Below are 20,429 nucleotides of genomic sequence, written 5' to 3'. Positions count from 1 at the left end.
ACCTGTTACATGATGTTGACAAGTATACTTCATGTTTTAAAAGTGAAAAGGACAACGAGAAGGACATTCAGAGTAAACTGACTCAGACACACCAAATCCACTTGGCACCCTTTACTGTAGGTAAAGCAGTGCCTGTTGAATCTGTTGAGGGTTCATACTGCTGAGCGAGAGAGTACAGTTGATCGACAAATCTACCACTAAACACACCTACACATGTTCAATCCAAGAGGTTGAACTAAAAAGACAAGCTGTGTTTTTCCCCTCTGGATAGCAAAGAGGATGATGCATGAGTGCGAACAAACGATTTATACAAAAGGATGATTCAAATAGGTCAACCTCGTTCATCAGGACACATTAAACAAAACACTCCACGCCTCCTGGGTGTAGAGAGATCTATTTATGTGCTACATTATGTTGGTCATATTCTTCTGTGAGCTAACCTTGTGTGCAGGTGTGTGTGTGCTGGTACTCCATGAGCATATGCACTTATTTATCCCTCTGTACATGAAATGGTAGAACTGTTCCCAAATCCCTGAACTGCTAGAGAGGGCTAATAACAGTAACGTGAAATGGATTATGGCAGATGATTCCTGGAAACTGTTCATAATGTCTAGTGGTTTTGCGCGGATTATACTTACATACAGTATGGAAAGTGCACAATTACTTACTGTGCTCACAGCAGGAATGCGAGTAAGCATGAGTAAGCAGGCACACACTGTTCCTTCCTGTAAATTTGCACCTTGTGTAGACATGATTTTCTCTCAGGTTTTACTGAGAAACACTGATGTTATAGATCAAGCTTGAAAATAAAATCATGTCATTTTTAAAGGTCAAACAATGAAAGATTTGAAGCCGTAGCCAGACAAGTTAGACTTTAATGTCTTCACCAACTTTGAATGTTAGACTAATGTTGATAACTCATTTAATCACTGATATATCACCACAAAATTATTACTGCTTAGAATAAATACTTTAATAAAGAAACAGTAAGCTTAACACACAGCAACCTTCCTCAAAAGCCTGTATAGAGACCATGTGCCCTCTTATGCCCTTGTTACCTAAAACGCCAGAGATCTGAATTGTAATATCGGATTATCTTCCCAAAGTATAATTACATTAGGATATCGTATTATTTGTAATATACTGTAGAGGTTCTGGTTGTGAGTATGTCCTCATATGTACTTTAGCTCTGCTTTTCCTCAAAGGCTCTGTCTCAACACCATCCCTCTGGGTTTTGTTATGAAACTTGAAATGCACACACTGAACACAGCCTGACTTTTCCTCCGTGCTTCTTTTCTTTTCGTCTTCTTATTCCAGGAGATATGCCAATGTAAATGAAATTACGGATCAAGCATGGTGTGATTAGTCATGAGTGAAAGAAAGCACCTGATCCCTTCTGTCGTTGTTCTAAAGCCCTATGAAGTTGAGTGTGTTTAATGGAGGGATTCAGGGCCTAAGTAAGGACCGAGGTCACAGACAGGCGAACATGGAGGAGGCCTTCGTGAGGCCTGAGACCTCCGGATGACTCCAGCTTAAGAAATATAAAATTGGAATGTTATTAGAGTTTATTAGGTGGTTTAAAAAAATCAGACCAAACTAACCCAAAAACAGGCTGTATGGAAAACATTATAATGTTTTGTGTCAAAACAAGAGCATGAGTCAATGTTTTCCAAACAGCAACAACATTTTCACAGTAGCTGAAGTGTTTTTAAAGGTAGGGTTGATGACTCAACACCGATACACATCACTACCGCTCGGAGCTCCCAAATAATCAATGTGAAAGAAGAAACAGAAACAAAAAGCTTTTCATTCAAATGATTTTTATTATTCAGTATTAATGTTTCAAACTGGGAAATGTGAAAGGCTACAAGGAAAGGGTACGATTTCAAACGGTGGTGCTGCTTTCGTGTGATTACATATTTAAAGTAAGTGTCTCTGAGCAGACACCACAACAAATCAGACACCCTGCAACTCCCTATATTCCAAGAGTCGGTAATTCATGTACATTTTTGTTAAGCGCTTTGACATTGCTTGGGAAAAAGCACAATAAAAAACGAAATGAAAATGAAAATCCTGCTCATGACACAGTTGAAAAGGTCATGATGTAAGGTGCTACATAACTCACCAGCTGGGATCAGTTAAATCCACGAAAAACAAAAACACACAGAGATCAAAACATGACACTGTTTTCTTTGACCGATTTTCAGAATGATCAAAGAATCCTCTTTTAGTATGTGTTAAGGATAACAAATAAAAAATGTTTTAATGTTTGAGTAGTAGAATATCCCATTTCAAAAACTGCAGATAGGAAAGATATACAGGTAAAGTGCTGAGGAACAAAAACACAAGAGAAGTTCTTAGAAATAATCAGAAACTCAGCTACAGTCAGAAAAAAAAATACACTAAAGCCAAAGCACTGGTCAGCAGGGTTGAGATAGGATTGTTATAATACATTAGAGTTCAGTCAGAGAGCTACATGGACTTGATTTTTTATGCAAATGCAGAAAATGTGCCTAGTTGATATTTGGCAGGTAGTCTGTCACTCCCAACAAGCACTCAGAGCAAAGATTAGGGAGTGACAATAATGGGGCAATCGAATTACAGCTGGAGACGTAGCTATTGTATCGTGCCATTCGGAAACCTGTTACCTTTTGGTAATCATTGTCCTGTACTGGAATTCAAATGTATAAAGAAAAGCCCAGAAATCTAAGGAGTTGGTTCCTGAACCGGATTGCATTCAAATTTACTGACAGCATGATCAGAAATGGACATCATGAAATTGATAAAATGAGTTTGACAGGACCTCGCAGTAAGGAGTGGTTTATTTAACAGCCAACTTCTAAAAAAAATGATGTTCTTTTAAAAAAAAAAAAAAAAAAAAAATCTGAATTTAACTAAGATCTATCCAAAGTCACAGAAAAAAAGAAATGTCCTTACTGAATCTTTTCAAAAGATGTATATTTTACCTTTACTAGGGATAAATACTAGATATAATAAATACTAGCCAATTATCAGTTGAATTAAGATTATATTTCATTATGTTAACACACCCAAAAGTAGTAGTAACAATTACCAAACATGCTTCCGACTACATTTATGAATAATGAAGCCATTTCAACATATACATACAACAATCTGTTTCCATGTATATACATATGCTTAAACAGTGTAAATATTTACACAGCAACATGTTCTGACCTTTAAATGTATTGAACTATTTTACATAATATTACTTTATTAACATGGAACTTTCCCTCTTTCCTCTTTCCTGATTTACCTGATGTTTTTATGACTTATAATCGCGTAATGTGTTTGTGGATATAGTCACTTCCACAAACTGTCTGCGTCATTAATAGACAATTATTAACAGACAAAAAAACTTCTCTCTTTGTGAGACTCAGGGATCTTGTGTTGAATTTTGTAAGGCTGATGATTTTTGCTGCTCTGTTTTTCTTGCCAGCTTTCTGACCTTTGTCAATAGAAGCTCTCTGAACTTGTCGCCCATGAGGAAGTAGAAGACAGGGTTGATGACACTGTGCATGAAGGCCAGCGGTCGGCTCAAGATATACATGCCCTCTATGTATGTCTGTGTACACTTAGGCACCCCAGCCCAGGGCTGCTCAGATGCTATTCTGATATTTCTCAGCACATGGTAGGGAGTGTAGAGAATCAGAAACATCACTGCAGCTGATGCAACAACCCTGAGAGGCCTCTTGAATGATGTTGTCCTGCGCTGTACAGCCCTTTCCTGGGCACGGAGCAGCTGTGCAATTTTGCAGGAGAAGACACAAAGTCCAAGCAGTGGGAGAATGTAACCAGTCATGGTTAGCCCTAGGCTGTAGCTGAATGAATCGACCTTTCCTCTTAGGCTTGCATAATCTTTGCAGCGTGTCCAGTTTGCACTATACAGGTCATCAAGCATCAGTGCTATCATTGGAGCAATTTGCACATTGACAACTAGCCAGCTCAGCCCGATCACGATCAATGCATTGCGTGGCCTCAGCAGGTAGTGGTTTCGTGTTGGATGTCTTATGAGCAGGAAGCGGTCCATGCTCAGCAAAACCATGAAGAGGATGGAAGAGTAAAGATTGACATGCAAGATATAGCGGTTGATCACACAAGCAGCGGCACTTGTTTCTGATTGGCCATTGGCATAAAGGTAGGAGAGCCGTGGCAGAGTGCAGAGGAAAATAAGGTCGGAGATTGCCAGGTTGAAGAGGTAAATGTTGCAGCTCTGCCACTCCTGCAAACAAAATATGTAGCCAAGTACAACTAAAAGGTTGCCAGGAAAACCAATGGAAAACTCGATGGCATAAGACGGGGGTAGGAAGTACTTCTCCAGTATGACATCTAGGGCTGTACAATTGGATACCTAAGAAGAGGGGAGGGGAGGAGAGAAGACGATAGAACAGGGAAAAAAAACAAGGAGGGGAGGGACGTAGGGTGGAGAGAGAAGAAACAAATGGTTGGGTAATACTAGAAACTCTAATGACTTGGAACTGAGACTTTAAGGATCATTTTAAAAAACAGACACGGTAGAAACAGATTTCAAGTTCAGATTTTCACACACACATATACACATAAATATTGTATGGTTCAGGAAAACTTACCATGTTGTAGTTTTGTTGTGGGGTTGCTGGTAGCGTGAATAGGCAGTGTGTCCGTGAGCAGGTGCAGCCACTATCTGCACAGTGGATACAGTAAACAGACGTGAGGGTACTGGCGCCTCTAATATGACATCATATCACAATAGCCATACCATGTACGGCTGGCATACAGAGGCACTTTGGGTGTAATTTGCATAAAGAATATCATAATACAGAGCAAACACAATCTCCTAGCGGACTTAATAGGTTACTGAATAACTGTAAGCCTAGGTTATGTTTTATCAGGCACTCAAGCACAAGCTCATGGCAGCCCTCGTATAGTATTAAAGTGGATATTGTTACGGTGGGGGTTTTTCTTAGGACCCAAATGCAGATATCGAGACAGGAAGTCATTGAACAAAAGATCTTATTTCACGAACTGTGATGTTCGGAGGGTAATGGGGAGGAGAAGACCAGGCAGGCAGGAAGGCAGGCAGGCAGGCAGGCAGGCAAGCAGGATTGGCTGGGGCTGGCATGGAGGAACACAGGAGAGCAAACTAGAAGCAGTGCAGAACGGCGGTGGAGATTTCTGCAGCCAAAGAACAAGGTCATTAGCGCAGAGGTGAAAACACAGAAAACACAAAATACTTTGAGTGTCTCGGAAACACTACATCGCAGCACTACAGTCACTGTGTGGGATGTAATAATCTAGCGGCGAAGTGGTGGAGAGACCAGGTAGATAAAGCCAGAGGGTGATGAGTTGATCTGGAACAGGTTTGTCACTCTGCTGCTGCTGCTGCCACACCCACAGACACACACACACAGGAGAAGGAGCAGGTGAGGGAGAAAAGGAGGGGGGAATGCAGGTAGGGAGAACCAAACACAGCAAAACAATAGGGCTGCCACAGTAGCACCATGACAGTACCCCCCTGATCCACACCCCCCACTCAAGGGACAGCTTCCAGATGTCCCACAAGAACAAAAAACACTGGAGGAGGGCCAAAATCAGTCCGGGGGGAAACCACGAGGTCGGGGTGAGGGACAGTGGCTGATCAGGAGGCCTGCGGTGAAGGTGGAAACCCTCTAGGAGTCGTAGGCGGCGACGGAAACCCTCGGGGGACTGTAGACAAAGGCTGGAATCCTCTGGAGGCCAGCGGCGACTGCGGAGGCGGGACCCTCTGGACCGAGGGACTGGGACAGCACTCAGTCGGGCCACGGAGATGAAGGCTGTGACCCTCTGGAGGCCGAACCGCCATCCGTGATACACTCCCGGATGTCTCTAATGATTTGGAACTGAGACTTTAAGGATAATTTTAAATAACAGACGCGGTAGAAACTGATTCCAGGTTCAGATTTTAAAGCTATGGTCTACCGGGGACCGGGGCCGACCGGGGAGCAGGAACAGGTGCCGGCAGGGCTGCCGACTGGGAGCCACTGGCAGGCGTCGACCGGGCCGCCGACTGGGAGCCACTGGCAGTCGCCGACTGGGAGCCACTGGCAGATGTTGACTGGTCCGACGACTGGGAAACAGGAATAGGAGTCGGTCGGGGTGTCAGCCATTCCATTAACAGAACCAGTAGGCTTCGGCTTGGCCTCCAACACTGGGGCTGGGGCTCTGGGCAGGCATGGCTTTGTCGGTAGTTATTGTACAGGGTTTAAAACAGAATAGGCTGATGCAGAATGGAGTTGTTCGGCTTCTGTCACTTTCAAAAAGCCTCCTCCATTTTCAGTATCTGCAATGGCCTCCCAACAGCACCTTCTTAAATGGTTTGTTGCTCAAAAGACAGCTAATCTGCAACCTTTATTTTCCCATGATGTTCAGACTCTTAAAGCAACCAATGGAGCTTTCATTTATGTTCTTGGCATAGACACAGTATTGTTTTTACGTCAACAAAGACAGACTATAGCTATTTTGATGCAAACTAATAATTATACTAGTAGTTGTAGTTAAGCATACCTAACTACAGTTTACAGTGTGTGCTGTTTGTGTAAACCAATGAGCAGTTAAAAGTGATGTAGAAGAGAATAATTGCTTCCCATCCAAACTTTATTTTAAAGTTGTACTTACAATCTCCTCAGAGCAGACGAATTCTGCAGATCTCAAGCAAAAATGGAAAAACAATCAAAAAATGCACAAAAACGAAAATTGGTTGTTGCAAACTAAAACCATCCGAACCTTTTCTAAAGGCTTGCTGTTCAAGCAGCAATTTCAGGCTTCACTCCTCTTTTTCTTGTCTATATTTTCTTTCTCCGCTAAGAGAATATCTTCTTCCCAGAAACAAAGGAAAATTGCAAAAAGTGAAAGAATTTTGTAGTTCTGAGCGATGCAGTATCCCGTGAGGTAGTGAGTAAGTTTGACTAGTTCTCTATATTTTAGGGGTTTATATACACTTCTTCTTCACCTTATCAGGCATTCTCCTTCCTTCCTTCTTCTTGGTATCTTCTGCGTGCATGCCGGAGTTTCCCTTTTTTTATATTTGTCAACTCAACCACAAACTCTATTGATATAAATATCTATATGCCATGCTTTATAAACCAAGTCACCATGACAACTCTAACAGTCACTAAGTGCTTGCTTTGCTGATGTGTTTGTAATGAGATATTAACGTATCAAACATGCATTATAGATGAATGAGTACAATGATGTACAATTAGAAATTACATCGTGAAATACAATTAAAGTGTATGTAAGCTAATGTGCGATGCATGTTTTTTCCACCTTGAAGTTTGTGTGAATGAACATTGTGATTGGTTCTTTATTTTTTGGGTATCATTGACTAACGCAAAAAACTGTGTAACACTTATAACCGTAAGCATATACTGATTATTTATTGCTTTTGCATGTTAAATGTTCACAATTTTTAATAGTAAAAGTTTGTGAGCCTCAGTGCTCACAGGGAGGGGAAGGAAGGACGAGACAGCGTTGTGTGGTGATCAGACCGTTTATTTATGGCTGGCAGGAAGCGTGGCTCAACTTAAAGGAAAAGAGAACACAAAATGATGCAGTCCATCACTTTCTCTTTCAGTATTTATTTTCCCATTAACTAAAGAATATCTTTTTACCAAAATAAAAACAATACAAAGAGTTTTTGAGCAATACATTGTCCCGTGAAGTTGCAGTTCATTTGGAGTCTGACTATTTCAAATTTGAGTGTCTATAATGTGACGATTCATAGATGGATTTAGTAGTAGTGGACACCAAACAGGGTGTAGATTAAAGGGTGAATTTATTGAACACGATGAACAATAGACAGGTGGAGGTGAAGCGCTCTTGCTCAGGCAGGTGGCTTCGAGTGCAGAGAGGCAGAGGTGCTGGTGGCAGGGTGGCGTTTGGCCGAGGAGCTGGTCCAGGAGAAGTTCACACTGAAGAAGTGGAGAACAGGCACAGTTAGATAGAAAGCAAAAACTAACTAGAAAACAACAGACACATGAGAAATCGCTGACATTGTTAGGTTGATCGTGTACCCACTAGAGCAATTGTCCTTATTTGGACTGTTTGATGATTACAGTGCAAGATGCAAGATAATGATAAAGTGTTTTCTTGGCCCATCTCTTTCTGTTTTTCCCGCTCCAAAGTTCTCTATTTTATTTTAGTCAGCGTTACCCACACAAACACATTTATTTCCTCTTTTGGTCTGACTTCATATCTTAAGAAAACATATTATATTTGTTCCAAATCAATGCATTTTCTTCATTGTCATTTACTCTATTGACTTAATTTCAGTGTCAAAAAATCAATTTATCATTCAAGTAGACCACTTCTTTGGACGTCTTCTCACAGATGGCTCACTATGAGCCTACATCAGGCACTTATTTATGGTTAGATATTGATCATTTGATTAATCTAACCCTGTCCTGTGAAGAAAGCTTCAAGTTCACATGCAGTAGAGCACAAAAAACATCACTGTACTGGTGTGATGCATGAGTAGCATTGCTGTCAAACCTCTTTAGCCAGGTCAGTAGATTTTTCCTGGACAGCTTATGTTGCTGTCTGTCTGACAAATAATGTGGCCCTTTAAAAACAGAAGCTCAAATCATTTCAATGTAGCCTGTAGCTCTTTCAAGGCTTTGAAAGATATCTTTGAATCATCTACTCCTGCTTAACAAGGGCACATTTTCTTCTTTGCTGAATGCAATACGCTTACATAAAAAAAATGAAGTTGTTTTGTAGGATTTTCCTCATGGCTGTTTAGTTTCATCGGGTCCCAGGGCAGAGACCATTGTTTCCCACAATTTTGTCTGATGGCAAGTGAATCTCTCCTGGTCTCAGGGCAGAAGTCGTATTTTTCTGTTTTAAGGCAACGTAGTTGGAAAAAAGGAAGTCAACTGTCTCCTCTGGTCTTAGGGCAGAAGTTGTTTTTTAGTCTCATCTGGTCCCAGGGCAGAGACCATTGTTTCCCATAATTTTGTCTAAGGGCAGGTGAATCTCTCCTGGTCTTAGGGCAGAAGTTGTCTGAGGGCAGGTGAATCTCTCCTGGTCTCAGGGCAGAAGTTGTCTGAGGGCAGGTGAATCCCTCCTGGTCTCAGGACAGAAGTCATGTTTTTCTGTTTTAAGGCAACGTAGTTGGACAAAAGGGAGTCAACTGTCTCTTCTGGCCTCAGGGCAGAAGTTGTTTTGTAGGATTTTCGTCATGGCTGTTTAGTCTCATCTGGTCCCGGGGGCAGAGATCAATGTTTCCCACAATTTTGTCTAAGGGCAGATGAATCCCTCCTGGTCTCAGGGCAGAAGTTGTCTGAGGGCAGGTGAATCCCTCCTGGTCTCTGGGCAGAAGTCATGTTTTTCTGTTTTAAGGCAACGTAGTTGGACAAAAGGGAGTCAACTGTCTCCTCTGGTCTCAGGGCAGAAGTTGTTTTGTAGGATTTTCCTCATGGCTGTTTAGTCTCATCTGGTCCCGGGGGCAGAGATCAATGTTTCCCACAATTTTGTCTAAGGGCAGATGAATCCCTCCTGGTCTCAGGGCAGAAGTTGTCTGAGGGCAGGTGAATCCCTCCTGGTCTCTGGGCAGAAGTCATGTTTTTCTGTTTTAAGGCAACTTAGTTGGACAAAAGGGAGTCAACTGTCTCCTCTGGTCTCAGGGCAGAAGTTGTTTTGTAGGATTTTCCTCATGGCTGTTTAGTCTCCTCTGGTCTCAGGGCAGAAGTTGTCTGAGGGCAGGTGAATCTCTCCTGGTCTCAGGGCAGAAGTCATATTTTTCTGTTCTCAGGACAACGTAGTTGGAAAAAAGGGAGTCAACTGTCTCCTCTGGTCTCAGGGCAGAAGTTGTTTTGTAGGATTTTCCTCATGGCTGTTTAGTCTCATCTGGTCCCGGGGGCAGAGATCAAAGTGTCCCACAATTTTGTCTGAGGGCAGATGAATCCCTCCTGGTCTCAGGGCAGAAGTTGTCTGAGGGCAGGTGAATCTCTCCTGGTCTCTGGGCAGAAGTCGTATTTTTCTGTTTTAAGGCAACGTAGTTGGACAAAAGGGAGTCAACTGTCTCCTCTGGTCTCAGGGCAGAAGTTGTTTTGTAGGATTTTCCTCATGGCTGTTTAGTCTCATCTGGTCCCAGGGCAGAGACCATTGTTTCCCACAATTTTGTCTAAGGGCAGGTGAATCTCTCCTGGTCTCAGGGCAGAAGTTGTCTGAGGGCAGGTGAATCCCTCCTGGTCTCAGGCAGAAGTCATGTTTTTCTGTTTTAAGGCAACGTAGTTGGACAAAAGGGAGTCAACTGTCTCCTCTGGTCTCAGGGCAGAAGTTGTCTGAGGGCAGGTGAATCTCTCCTGGTCTCAGGGCAGAAGTTGTCTGGGGGCAGGTGAATCTCTCCTGGTCTCTGGGCAGAAGTGGTATTTTTCTGTTTTAAGGCAACGTAGTTGGACAAAAGGGAGTCAACTGTCTCCTCTGGTCTCAGGGCAGAAGTTGTTTTGTAGGTTTTTCCTCATGGCTGTTTAGTCTCATCTGGTCCCAGGGCAGAGACCATTGTTTCCCACAATTTTGTCTAAGGGCAGGTGAATCTCTCCTGGTCTCAGGGCAGAAGTTGTCTGAGGGCAGGTGAATCCCTCCTGGTCTCAGGGCAGAAGTCGTATTTTTCTGTTCTCAGGGCAACGTAGTTGGTAAAAAGGGAGTCAACTATCTCCTCTGGTCTCAGGGCAGAAGTTGTTTTGTAGGATTTTCCTCATGGCTGTTTAGTCTCATCTGGTCCCAGGGCAGAGACCATTGTTTCCCACAATTTTGTCTAAGGGCAGGTGAATCTCTCCTGGTCTCAGGGCAGAAGTTGTCTGAGGGCAGGTGAATCCCTCCTGGTCTCAGGGCAGAAGTCATGTTTTTCTGTTTTAAGGCAACGTAGTTGGACAAAAGGGAGTCAACTGTCTCCTCTGGTCTCAGGGCAGAAGTTGTCTGAGGGCAGGTGAATCTCTCCTGGTCTCTGGGCAGAAGTCGTATTTTTCTGTTTTAAGGCAACGTAGTTGGACAAAAGGGAGTCAACTGTCTCCTCTGGTCTCAGGGCAGAAGTTGTTTTGTAGGATTTACCTCATGGCTGTTTAGTCTCATCTGGTCCCAGGGCAGAGACCATTGTTTCCCACAATTTTGTCTAAGGGCAGGTGAATCCCTCCTGGTCTCAGGGCAGAAGTCGTATTTTTCTGTTTTAAGGCAACGTAGTTGGACAAAAGGGAGGCAACTGTCTCCTCTGGTCTCAGGGCAGAAGTTGTTTTGTAGGATTTTCCTCATAGCTGTTTAGTCTCATCTGGTCCCAGGGCAGAGACCATTGTTTCCCACAATTTTGTCTAAGGGCAGGTGAATCTCTCCTGGTCTCAGGGCAGAAGTTGTCTGAGGGCAGGTGAATCTCTCCTGGTCTCTGGGCAGAAGTCGTATTTTTCTGTTTTAAGGCAACGTAGTTGGACAAAAGGGAGTCAACTGTCTCCTCTGGTCTCAGGGCAGAAGTTGTTTTGTAGGATTTACCTCATGGCTGTTTAGTCTCATCTGGTCCCAGGGCAGAGACCATTGTTTCCCACAATTTTGTCTAAGGGCAGGTGAATCCCTCCTGGTCTCAGGGCAGAAGTTGTATTTTTCTGTTTTAAGGCAACGTAGTTGGACAAAAGGGAGGCAACTGTCTCCTCTGGTCTCAGGGCAGAAGTTGTTTTGTAGGATTTTCCTCATGGCTGTTTAGTCTCATCTGGTCCCAGGGCAGAGACCATTGTTTCCCACAATTTTGTCTAAGGGCAGGTGAATCTCTCCTGGTCTCAGGGCAGAAGTTGTCTGAGGGCAGGTGAATCCCTCCTGGTCTCAGGGCAGAAGTCGTATTTTTCTGTTCTCAGGGCAACGTAGTTGGTAAAAAGGGAGTCAACTATCTCCTCTGGTCTCAGGGCAGAAGTTGTTTTGTAGGATTTTCCTCATGGCTGTTTAGTCTCATCTGGTCCCAGGGCAGAGACCATTGTTTCCCACAATTTTGTCTAAGGGCAGGTGAATTTCTCCTGGTCTCAGGGCAGAAGTTGTCTGAGGGCAGGTGAATCCCTCCTGGTCTCAGGGCAGAAGTCATGTTTTTCTGTTTTAAGGCAACGTAGTTGGACAAAAGGGAGTCAACTGTCTCCTCTGGTCTCAGGGCAGAAGTTGTCTGAGGGCAGGTGAATCTCTCCTGGTCTCTGGGCAGAAGTCGTATTTTTCTGTTTTAAGGCAACGTAGTTGGACAAAAGGGAGTCAACTGTCTCCTCTGGTCTCAGGGCAGAAGTTGTTTTGTAGGATTTACCTCATGGCTGTTTAGTCTCATCTGGTCCCAGGGCAGAGACCATTGTTTCCCACAATTTTGTCTAAGGGCAGGTGAATCTCTCCTGGTCTCTGGGCAGAAGTCATGTTTTTCTGTTTTAAGGCAACGTAGTTGGACAAAAGGGAGTCAACTGTCTCCTCTGGTCTCAGGGCAGAAGTTGTTTTGTAGGATTTTCCTCATGGCTGTTTAGTCTCATCTGGTCCCGGGGGCAGAGATCAATGTTTCCCACAATTTTGTCTAAGGGCAGATGAATCCCTCCTGGTCTCAGGGCAGAAGTTGTCTGAGGGCAGGTGAATCCCTCCTGGTCTCTGGGCAGAAGTCATGTTTTTCTGTTTTAAGGCAACGTAGTTGGACAAAAGGGAGTCAACTGTCTCCTCTGGTCTCAGGGCAGAAGTTGTTTTGTAGGATTTTCCTCATGGCTGTTTAGTCTCCTCTGGTCTCAGGGCAGAAGTTGTCTGAGGGCAGGTGAATCTCTCCTGGTCTCAGGGCAGAAGTCATATTTTTCTGTTCTCAGGGCAACGTAGTTGGAATAAAGGGAGTCAACTGTCTCCTCTGGTCTCAGGGCAGAAGTTGTTTTGTAGGATTTTCCTCATGGCTGTTTAGTCTCATCTGGTCCCAGGGCAGAGACCATTGTTTCCCACAATTTTGTCTAAGGGCAGGTGAATCCCTCCTGGTCTCAGGGCAGAAGTTGTATTTTTCTGTTTTAAGGCAACGTAGTTGGACAAAAGGGAGGCAACTGTCTCCTCTGGTCTCAGGGCAGAAGTTGTTTTGTAGGATTTTCCTCATGGCTGTTTAGTCTCATCTGGTTCCAGGGCAGAGACCATTGTTTCCCACAATTTTGTCTAAGGGCAGGTGAATCTCTCCTGGTCTCAGGGCAGAAGTTGTCTGAGGGCAGGTGAATCTCTCCTGGTCTCAGGGCAGAAGTTGTCTGGGGGCAGGTGAATCTCTCCTGGTCTCTGGGCAGAAGTGGTATTTTTCTGTTTTAAGGCAACGTAGTTGGACAAAAGGGAGTCAACTGTCTCCTCTGGTCTCAGGGCAGAAGTTGTTTTGTAGGTTTTTCCTCATGGCTGTTTAGTCTCATCTGGTCCCAGGGCAGAGACCATTGTTTCCCACAATTTTGTCTAAGGGCAGGTGAATCTCTCCTGGTCTCAGGGCAGAAGTTGTCTGAGGGCAGGTGAATCCCTCCTGGTCTCAGGGCAGAAGTCGTATTTTTCTGTTCTCAGGGCAACGTAGTTGGTAAAAAGGGAGTCAACTATCTCCTCTGGTCTCAGGGCAGAAGTTGTTTTGTAGGATTTTCCTCATGGCTGTTTAGTCTCATCTGGTCCCAGGGCAGAGACCATTGTTTCCCACAATTTTGTCTAAGGGCAGGTGAATCTCTCCTGGTCTCAGGGCAGAAGTTGTCTGAGGGCAGGTGAATCCCTCCTGGTCTCAGGGCAGAAGTCATGTTTTTCTGTTTTAAGGCAACGTAGTTGGACAAAAGGGAGTCAACTGTCTCCTCTGGTCTCAGGGCAGAAGTTGTCTGAGGGCAGGTGAATCTCTCCTGGTCTCTGGGCAGAAGTCGTATTTTTCTGTTTTAAGGCAACGTAGTTGGACAAAAGGGAGTCAACTGTCTCCTCTGGTCTCAGGGCAGAAGTTGTTTTGTAGGATTTACCTCATGGCTGTTTAGTCTCATCTGGTCCCAGGGCAGAGACCATTGTTTCCCACAATTTTGTCTAAGGGCAGGTGAATCCCTCCTGGTCTCAGGGCAGAAGTCGTATTTTTCTGTTTTAAGGCAACGTAGTTGGACAAAAGGGAGGCAACTGTCTCCTCTGGTCTCAGGGCAGAAGTTGTTTTGTAGGATTTTCCTCATAGCTGTTTAGTCTCATCTGGTCCCAGGGCAGAGACCATTGTTTCCCACAATTTTGTCTAAGGGCAGGTGAATCTCTCCTGGTCTCAGGGCAGAAGTTGTCTGAGGGCAGGTGAATCTCTCCTGGTCTCTGGGCAGAAGTCGTATTTTTCTGTTTTAAGGCAACGTAGTTGGACAAAAGGGAGTCAACTGTCTCCTCTGGTCTCAGGGCAGAAGTTGTTTTGTAGGATTTACCTCATGGCTGTTTAGTCTCATCTGGTCCCAGGGCAGAGACCATTGTTTCCCACAATTTTGTCTAAGGGCAGGTGAATCCCTCCTGGTCTCAGGGCAGAAGTTGTATTTTTCTGTTTTAAGGCAACGTAGTTGGACAAAAGGGAGGCAACTGTCTCCTCTGGTCTCAGGGCAGAAGTTGTTTTGTAGGATTTTCCTCATGGCTGTTTAGTCTCATCTGGTCCCAGGGCAGAGACCATTGTTTCCCACAATTTTGTCTAAGGGCAGGTGAATCTCTCCTGGTCTCAGGGCAGAAGTTGTCTGAGGGCAGGTGAATCCCTCCTGGTCTCAGGGCAGAAGTCGTATTTTTCTGTTCTCAGGGCAACGTAGTTGGTAAAAAGGGAGTCAACTATCTCCTCTGGTCTCAGGGCAGAAGTTGTTTTGTAGGATTTTCCTCATGGCTGTTTAGTCTCATCTGGTCCCAGGGCAGAGACCATTGTTTCCCACAATTTTGTCTAAGGGCAGGTGAATTTCTCCTGGTCTCAGGGCAGAAGTTGTCTGAGGGCAGGTGAATCCCTCCTGGTCTCAGGGCAGAAGTCATGTTTTTCTGTTTTAAGGCAACGTAGTTGGACAAAAGGGAGTCAACTGTCTCCTCTGGTCTCAGGGCAGAAGTTGTCTGAGGGCAGGTGAATCTCTCCTGGTCTCTGGGCAGAAGTCGTATTTTTCTGTTTTAAGGCAACGTAGTTGGACAAAAGGGAGTCAACTGTCTCCTCTGGTCTCAGGGCAGAAGTTGTTTTGTAGGATTTACCTCATGGCTGTTTAGTCTCATCTGGTCCCAGGGCAGAGACCATTGTTTCCCACAATTTTGTCTAAGGGCAGGTGAATCTCTCCTGGTCTCTGGGCAGAAGTCATGTTTTTCTGTTTTAAGGCAACGTAGTTGGACAAAAGGGAGTCAACTGTCTCCTCTGGTCTCAGGGCAGAAGTTGTTTTGTAGGATTTTCCTCATGGCTGTTTAGTCTCATCTGGTCCCGGGGGCAGAGATCAATGTTTCCCACAATTTTGTCTAAGGGCAGATGAATCCCTCCTGGTCTCAGGGCAGAAGTTGTCTGAGGGCAGGTGAATCCCTCCTGGTCTCTGGGCAGAAGTCATGTTTTTCTGTTTTAAGGCAACGTAGTTGGACAAAAGGGAGTCAACTGTCTCCTCTGGTCTCAGGGCAGAAGTTGTTTTGTAGGATTTTCCTCATGGCTGTTTAGTCTCCTCTGGTCTCAGGGCAGAAGTTGTCTGAGGGCAGGTGAATCTCTCCTGGTCTCAGGGCAGAAGTCATATTTTTCTGTTCTCAGGGCAACGTAGTTGGAATAAAGGGAGTCAACTGTCTCCTCTGGTCTCAGGGCAGAAGTTGTTTTGTAGGATTTTCCTCATGGCTGTTTAGTCTCATCTGGTCCCAGGGCAGAGACCATTGTTTCCCACAATTTTGTCTAAGGGCAGGTGAATCCCTCCTGGTCTCAGGGCAGAAGTTGTATTTTTCTGTTTTAAGGCAACGTAGTTGGACAAAAGGGAGGCAACTGTCTCCTCTGGTCTCAGGGCAGAAGTTGTTTTGTAGGATTTTCCTCATGGCTGTTTAGTCTCATCTGGTTCCAGGGCAGAGACCATTGTTTCCCACAATTTTGTCTAAGGGCAGGTGAATCTCTCCTGGTCTCAGGGCAGAAGTTGTCTGAGGGCAGGTGAATCTCTCCTGGTCTCAGGGCAGAAGTTGTCTGGGGGCAGGTGAATCTCTCCTGGTCTCTGGGCAGAAGTGGTATTTTTCTGTTTTAAGGCAACGTAGTTGGACAAAAGGGAGTCAACTGTCTCCTCTGGTCTCAGGGCAGAAGTTGTTTTGTAGGTTTTTCCTCATGGCTGTTTAGTCTCATCTGGTCCCAGGGCAGAGACCATTGTTTCCCACAATTTTGTCTAAGGGCAGGTGAATCTCTCCTGGTCTCAGGGCAGAAGTTGTCTGAGGGCAGGTGAATCCCTCCTGGTCTCAGGGCAGAAGTCGTATTTTTCTGTTCTCAGGGCAACGTAGTTGGTAAAAAGGGAGTCAACTATCTCCTCTGGTCTCAGGGCAGAAGTTGTTTTGTAGGATTTTCCTCATGGCTGTTTAGTCTCATCTGGTCCCAGGGCAGAGACCATTGTTTCCCACAATTTTGTCTAAGGGCAGGTGAATCTCTCCTGGTCTCAGGGCAGAAGTTGTCTGAGGGCAGGTGAATCCCTCCTGGTCTCAGGGCAGAAGTCATGTTTTTCTGTTTTAAGGCAACGTAGTTGGACAAAAGGGAGTCAACTGTCTCCTCTGGTCTCAGGGCAGAAGTTGTCTGAGGGCAGGTGAATCTCTCCTGGTCTCTGGGCAGAAGTCGTATTTTTCTGTTTTAAGGCAACGTAGTTGGACAAAAGGGAGTCAACTGTCTCCTCTGGTCTCAGGGCAGAAGTTGTTTTGTAGGATTTACCTCATGGCTGTTTAGTCTCATCTGGTCCCAGGGCAGAGACCATTGTTTCCCACAATTTTGTCTAAGGGCAGGTGAATCCCTCCTGGTCTCAGGGCAGAAGTCGTATTTTTCTGTTTTAAGGCAACGTAGTTGGACAAAAGGGAGGCAACTGTCTCCTCTGGTCTCAGGGCAGAAGTTGTTTTGTAGGATTTTCCTCATAGCTGTTTAGTCTCATCTGGTCCCAGGGCAGAGACCATTGTTTCCCACAATTTTGTCTAAGGGCAGGTGAATCTCTCCTGGTCTCTGGGCAGAAGTCATGTTTTTCTGTTTTAAGGCAACGTAGTTGGACAAAAGGGAGTCAACTGTCTCCTCTGGTCTCAGGGCAGAAGTTGTTTTGTAGGATTTTCCTCATGGCTGTTTAGTCTCATCTGGTCCCGGGGGCAGAGATCAAAGTGTCCCACAATTTTGTCTGAGGGCAGATGAATCCCTCCTGGTCTCAGGGCAGAAGTTGTCTGAGGGCAGGTGAATCTCTCCTGGTCTCTGGGCAGAAGTCGTATTTTTCTGTTTTAAGGCAACGTAGTTGGACAAAAGGGAGTCAACTGTCTCCTCTGGTCTCAGGGCAGAAGTTGTTTTGTAGGATTTACCTCATGGCTGTTTAGTCTCATCTGGTCCCAGGGCAGAGACCATTGTTTCCCACAATTTTGTCTAAGGGCAGGTGAATCCCTCCTGGTCTCAGGGCAGAAGTTGTATTTTTCTGTTTTAAGGCAACGTAGTTGGACAAAAGGGAGGCAACTGTCTCCTCTGGTCTCAGGGCAGAAGTTGTTTTGTAGGATTTTCCTCATGGCTGTTTAGTCTCATCTGGTCCCAGGGCAGAGACCATTGTTTCCCACAATTTTGTCTAAGGGCAGGTGAATCTCTCCTGGTCTCAGGGCAGAAGTTGTCTGAGGGCAGGTGAATCCCTCCTGGTCTCAGGGCAGAAGTCGTATTTTTCTGTTCTCAGGGCAACGTAGTTGGTAAAAAGGGAGTCAACTATCTCCTCTGGTCTCAGGGCAGAAGTTGTTTTGTAGGATTTTCCTCATGGCTGTTTAGTCTCATCTGGTCCCAGGGCAGAGACCATTGTTTCCCACAATTTTGTCTAAGGGCAGGTGAATCTCTCCTGGTCTCAGGGCAGAAGTTGTCTGAGGGCAGGTGAATCCCTCCTGGTCTCAGGGCAGAAGTCATGTTTTTCTGTTTTAAGGCAACGTAGTTGGACAAAAGGGAGTCAACTGTCTCCTCTGGTCTCAGGGCAGAAGTTGTCTGAGGGCAGGGGAATCTCTCCTGGTCTCTGGGCAGAAGTCGTATTTTTCTGTTTTAAGGCAACGTAGTTGGACAAAAGGGAGTCAACTGTCTCCTCTGGTCTCAGGGCAGAAGTTGTTTTGTAGGATTTACCTCATGGCTGTTTAGTCTCATCTGGTCCCAGGGCAGAGACCATTGTTTCCCACAATTTTGTCTAAGGGCAGGTGAATCCCTCCTGGTCTCAGGGCAGAAGTCGTATTTTTCTGTTTTAAGGCAACGTAGTTGGACAAAAGGGAGGCAACTGTCTCCTCTGGTCTCAGGGCAGAAGTTGTTTTGTAGGATTTTCCTCATAGCTGTTTAGTCTCATCTGGTCCCAGGGCAGAGACCATTGTTTCCCACAATTTTGTCTAAGGGCAGGTGAATCTCTCCTGGTCTCAGGGCAGAAGTTGTCTGAGGGCAGGTGAATCCCTCCTGGTCTCAGGGCAGAAGTCATGTTTTTCTGTTTTAAGGCAACGTAGTTGGACAAAAGGGAGTCAACTGTCTCCTCTGGTCTCAGGGCAGAAGTTGTCTGAGGGCAGGTGAATCTCTCCTGGTCTCAGGGCAGAAGTCGTATTTTTCTGTTCTCAGGGCAACGTAGTTGGTAAAAAAGGAGTCAACTGTCTCCTCTGGTCTCAGGGCAGAAGTTGTTTTGTAGGATTTTCCTCATGGCTGTTTAGTCTCATCTGGTCCCAGGGCAGAGACCATTGTATCCCACAATTTTGTCTGAGGGCAGGTGAATCTCTCCTGGTCTCAGGGCAGAAGTCGTATTTTTCTGTTTTAAGGCAACATAGTTGGACAAAAGGAAGTCAACTGTCTCCTCTGGTCTCAGGGCAGAAGTTGTCTGAGGGCAGGTGAATCTCTCCTGGTCTCTGGGCAGAAGTCTTATTTTTCTGTTTTAAGGCAATGTAGTTGGACAATTCTCATATTATTGGAGTCTTTTTAAAGCTGCTGTTCATGTTCGACGTTGTCACTGTTCACCCACTTCATTCTGCTACATTATGAAATTACATATATTGCACTATATATTGCTTAAAATTGTACGTGAATGGAATACAAATATATGTTAAAGCTAAACATTTAAAAAATACCAAGGCCATGCAAAATTATGATTTTATCATAACCTTCCAGAGCTTTGATAATAAAGTTGTGGATAAATCACCACTTTCATAAGAAATATAACACTTAACACTTGAAAATAGTTCCACATAGTAAGTTAGTTCATATTGTATCTTTAATCAGCATCATAAACTACTGATAATTGACTAAATCAGACTCTAACTAAAAGGAATGTAATAAAAGTCAGATGGTGTAACCAGTTACACCATTTGACATTTCAGTTTCGTCATGCAGCAGTTTGGCTAATCAGGGGTCCTTCTCTGTGATATAATTTCCTGTCACATGGTCTTCTTGCACAAATTAACAAAATGGCTCCTTGAATGTTGGTTACACCACCTTGACACTTTAGGAAGTTAACTTGACAGACACAATTCCCCAAATTAATTATAATATTCAGAACAATGGTGTTCCATTTATTTTATTCATTATTAAACAACACAAATGTAAGATTATGTCAAACTAGTTGATAGGGTGTTTTATTGAGAATTTCACCTTTTTTGAACAAGTTAAACTATTTGGTACAAAGTTTTAATGGTTACACCTCATTGACATTTTTGCCATTATCCCCTGAATATTCTCTGAAAATTGATTAAATCCAGAAATTTTAGATGAGGTCTTCAAAAAGAGAATGTATGCAAGTAATTTGTACGTTCATTTTCAAATTTTGACCTTTTTAAATTCAACTGAACCATAAGAACACACAAAAAAAATTGCGTCACGTCATTGACCCTTATATCAGTTAGGACAGACTAGAGTGCACTGAGCAGTAAAGAACTTTGTAGAGAGCGAACAAGACTACTTTGTGCGTAACAAAACAAATGTAACTTGAAGATTGTTAGGGACAAAAGGGCTTTTAAAATACAGCATTGTGTCATCTGCATACAATCATATTAAGATATTTTCTGGTTGAACAGAATGCCATCAGGTAAACAGAAGCCTCAGAAGAGTCTCTAAAATGGGTCATTTTGCCAATCAATGGAAATTGTATTTTTAACACCAACAAACACCTCCCTAGATCTGATGTAAAGAGGCGTTCCCTAAACAGGTAACAGCAGAGCCATCAAGCCTACGTGACTGCAGTGGTGCATAATCTACAATATCAGCTCGTTTATTTAATTTCAAGAATCAAGCAGCACATTGATCTTCACCATTTAGAAAGAATCAGTGA

The 20,429-nt window shown here is 44.2% G+C and overlaps 2 protein-coding genes across 6 annotated transcripts in view; one reads left to right on the top strand and one right to left on the bottom strand.

Moving 5' to 3' along the window:
• LOC311256378 (muscleblind-like protein 1) overlaps positions 1-20,429 on the top strand; it is a 153,869-nt gene that overhangs the window by 32,717 nt on the left and 100,723 nt on the right. The window lies entirely within an intron of this gene.
• On the bottom strand, positions 2,939-6,767 carry LOC311255568 (succinate receptor 1-like). The gene is made up of 3 exons (XM_084350142.1): positions 6,655-6,767; positions 4,611-4,684; positions 2,939-4,372 (listed from the first exon to the last, which is right to left on the bottom strand). The coding sequence occupies exons 2-3, from the start codon at positions 4,611-4,613 to the stop codon at positions 3,398-3,400; spliced, it is 978 nt and encodes a 325-aa protein (XP_084206268.1). The 5' UTR covers positions 4,614-4,684; positions 6,655-6,767; the 3' UTR covers positions 2,939-3,397.

Source organism: Pagrus pagrus (genome assembly GCF_965226575.1).
Source record: "Pagrus pagrus genome assembly, chromosome: 4".
In the NCBI taxonomy this organism is placed as follows: Eukaryota; Metazoa; Chordata; class Actinopteri; order Spariformes; family Sparidae; genus Pagrus; species Pagrus pagrus.
This window is presented reverse-complemented; position numbering and strand designations above follow the sequence as displayed.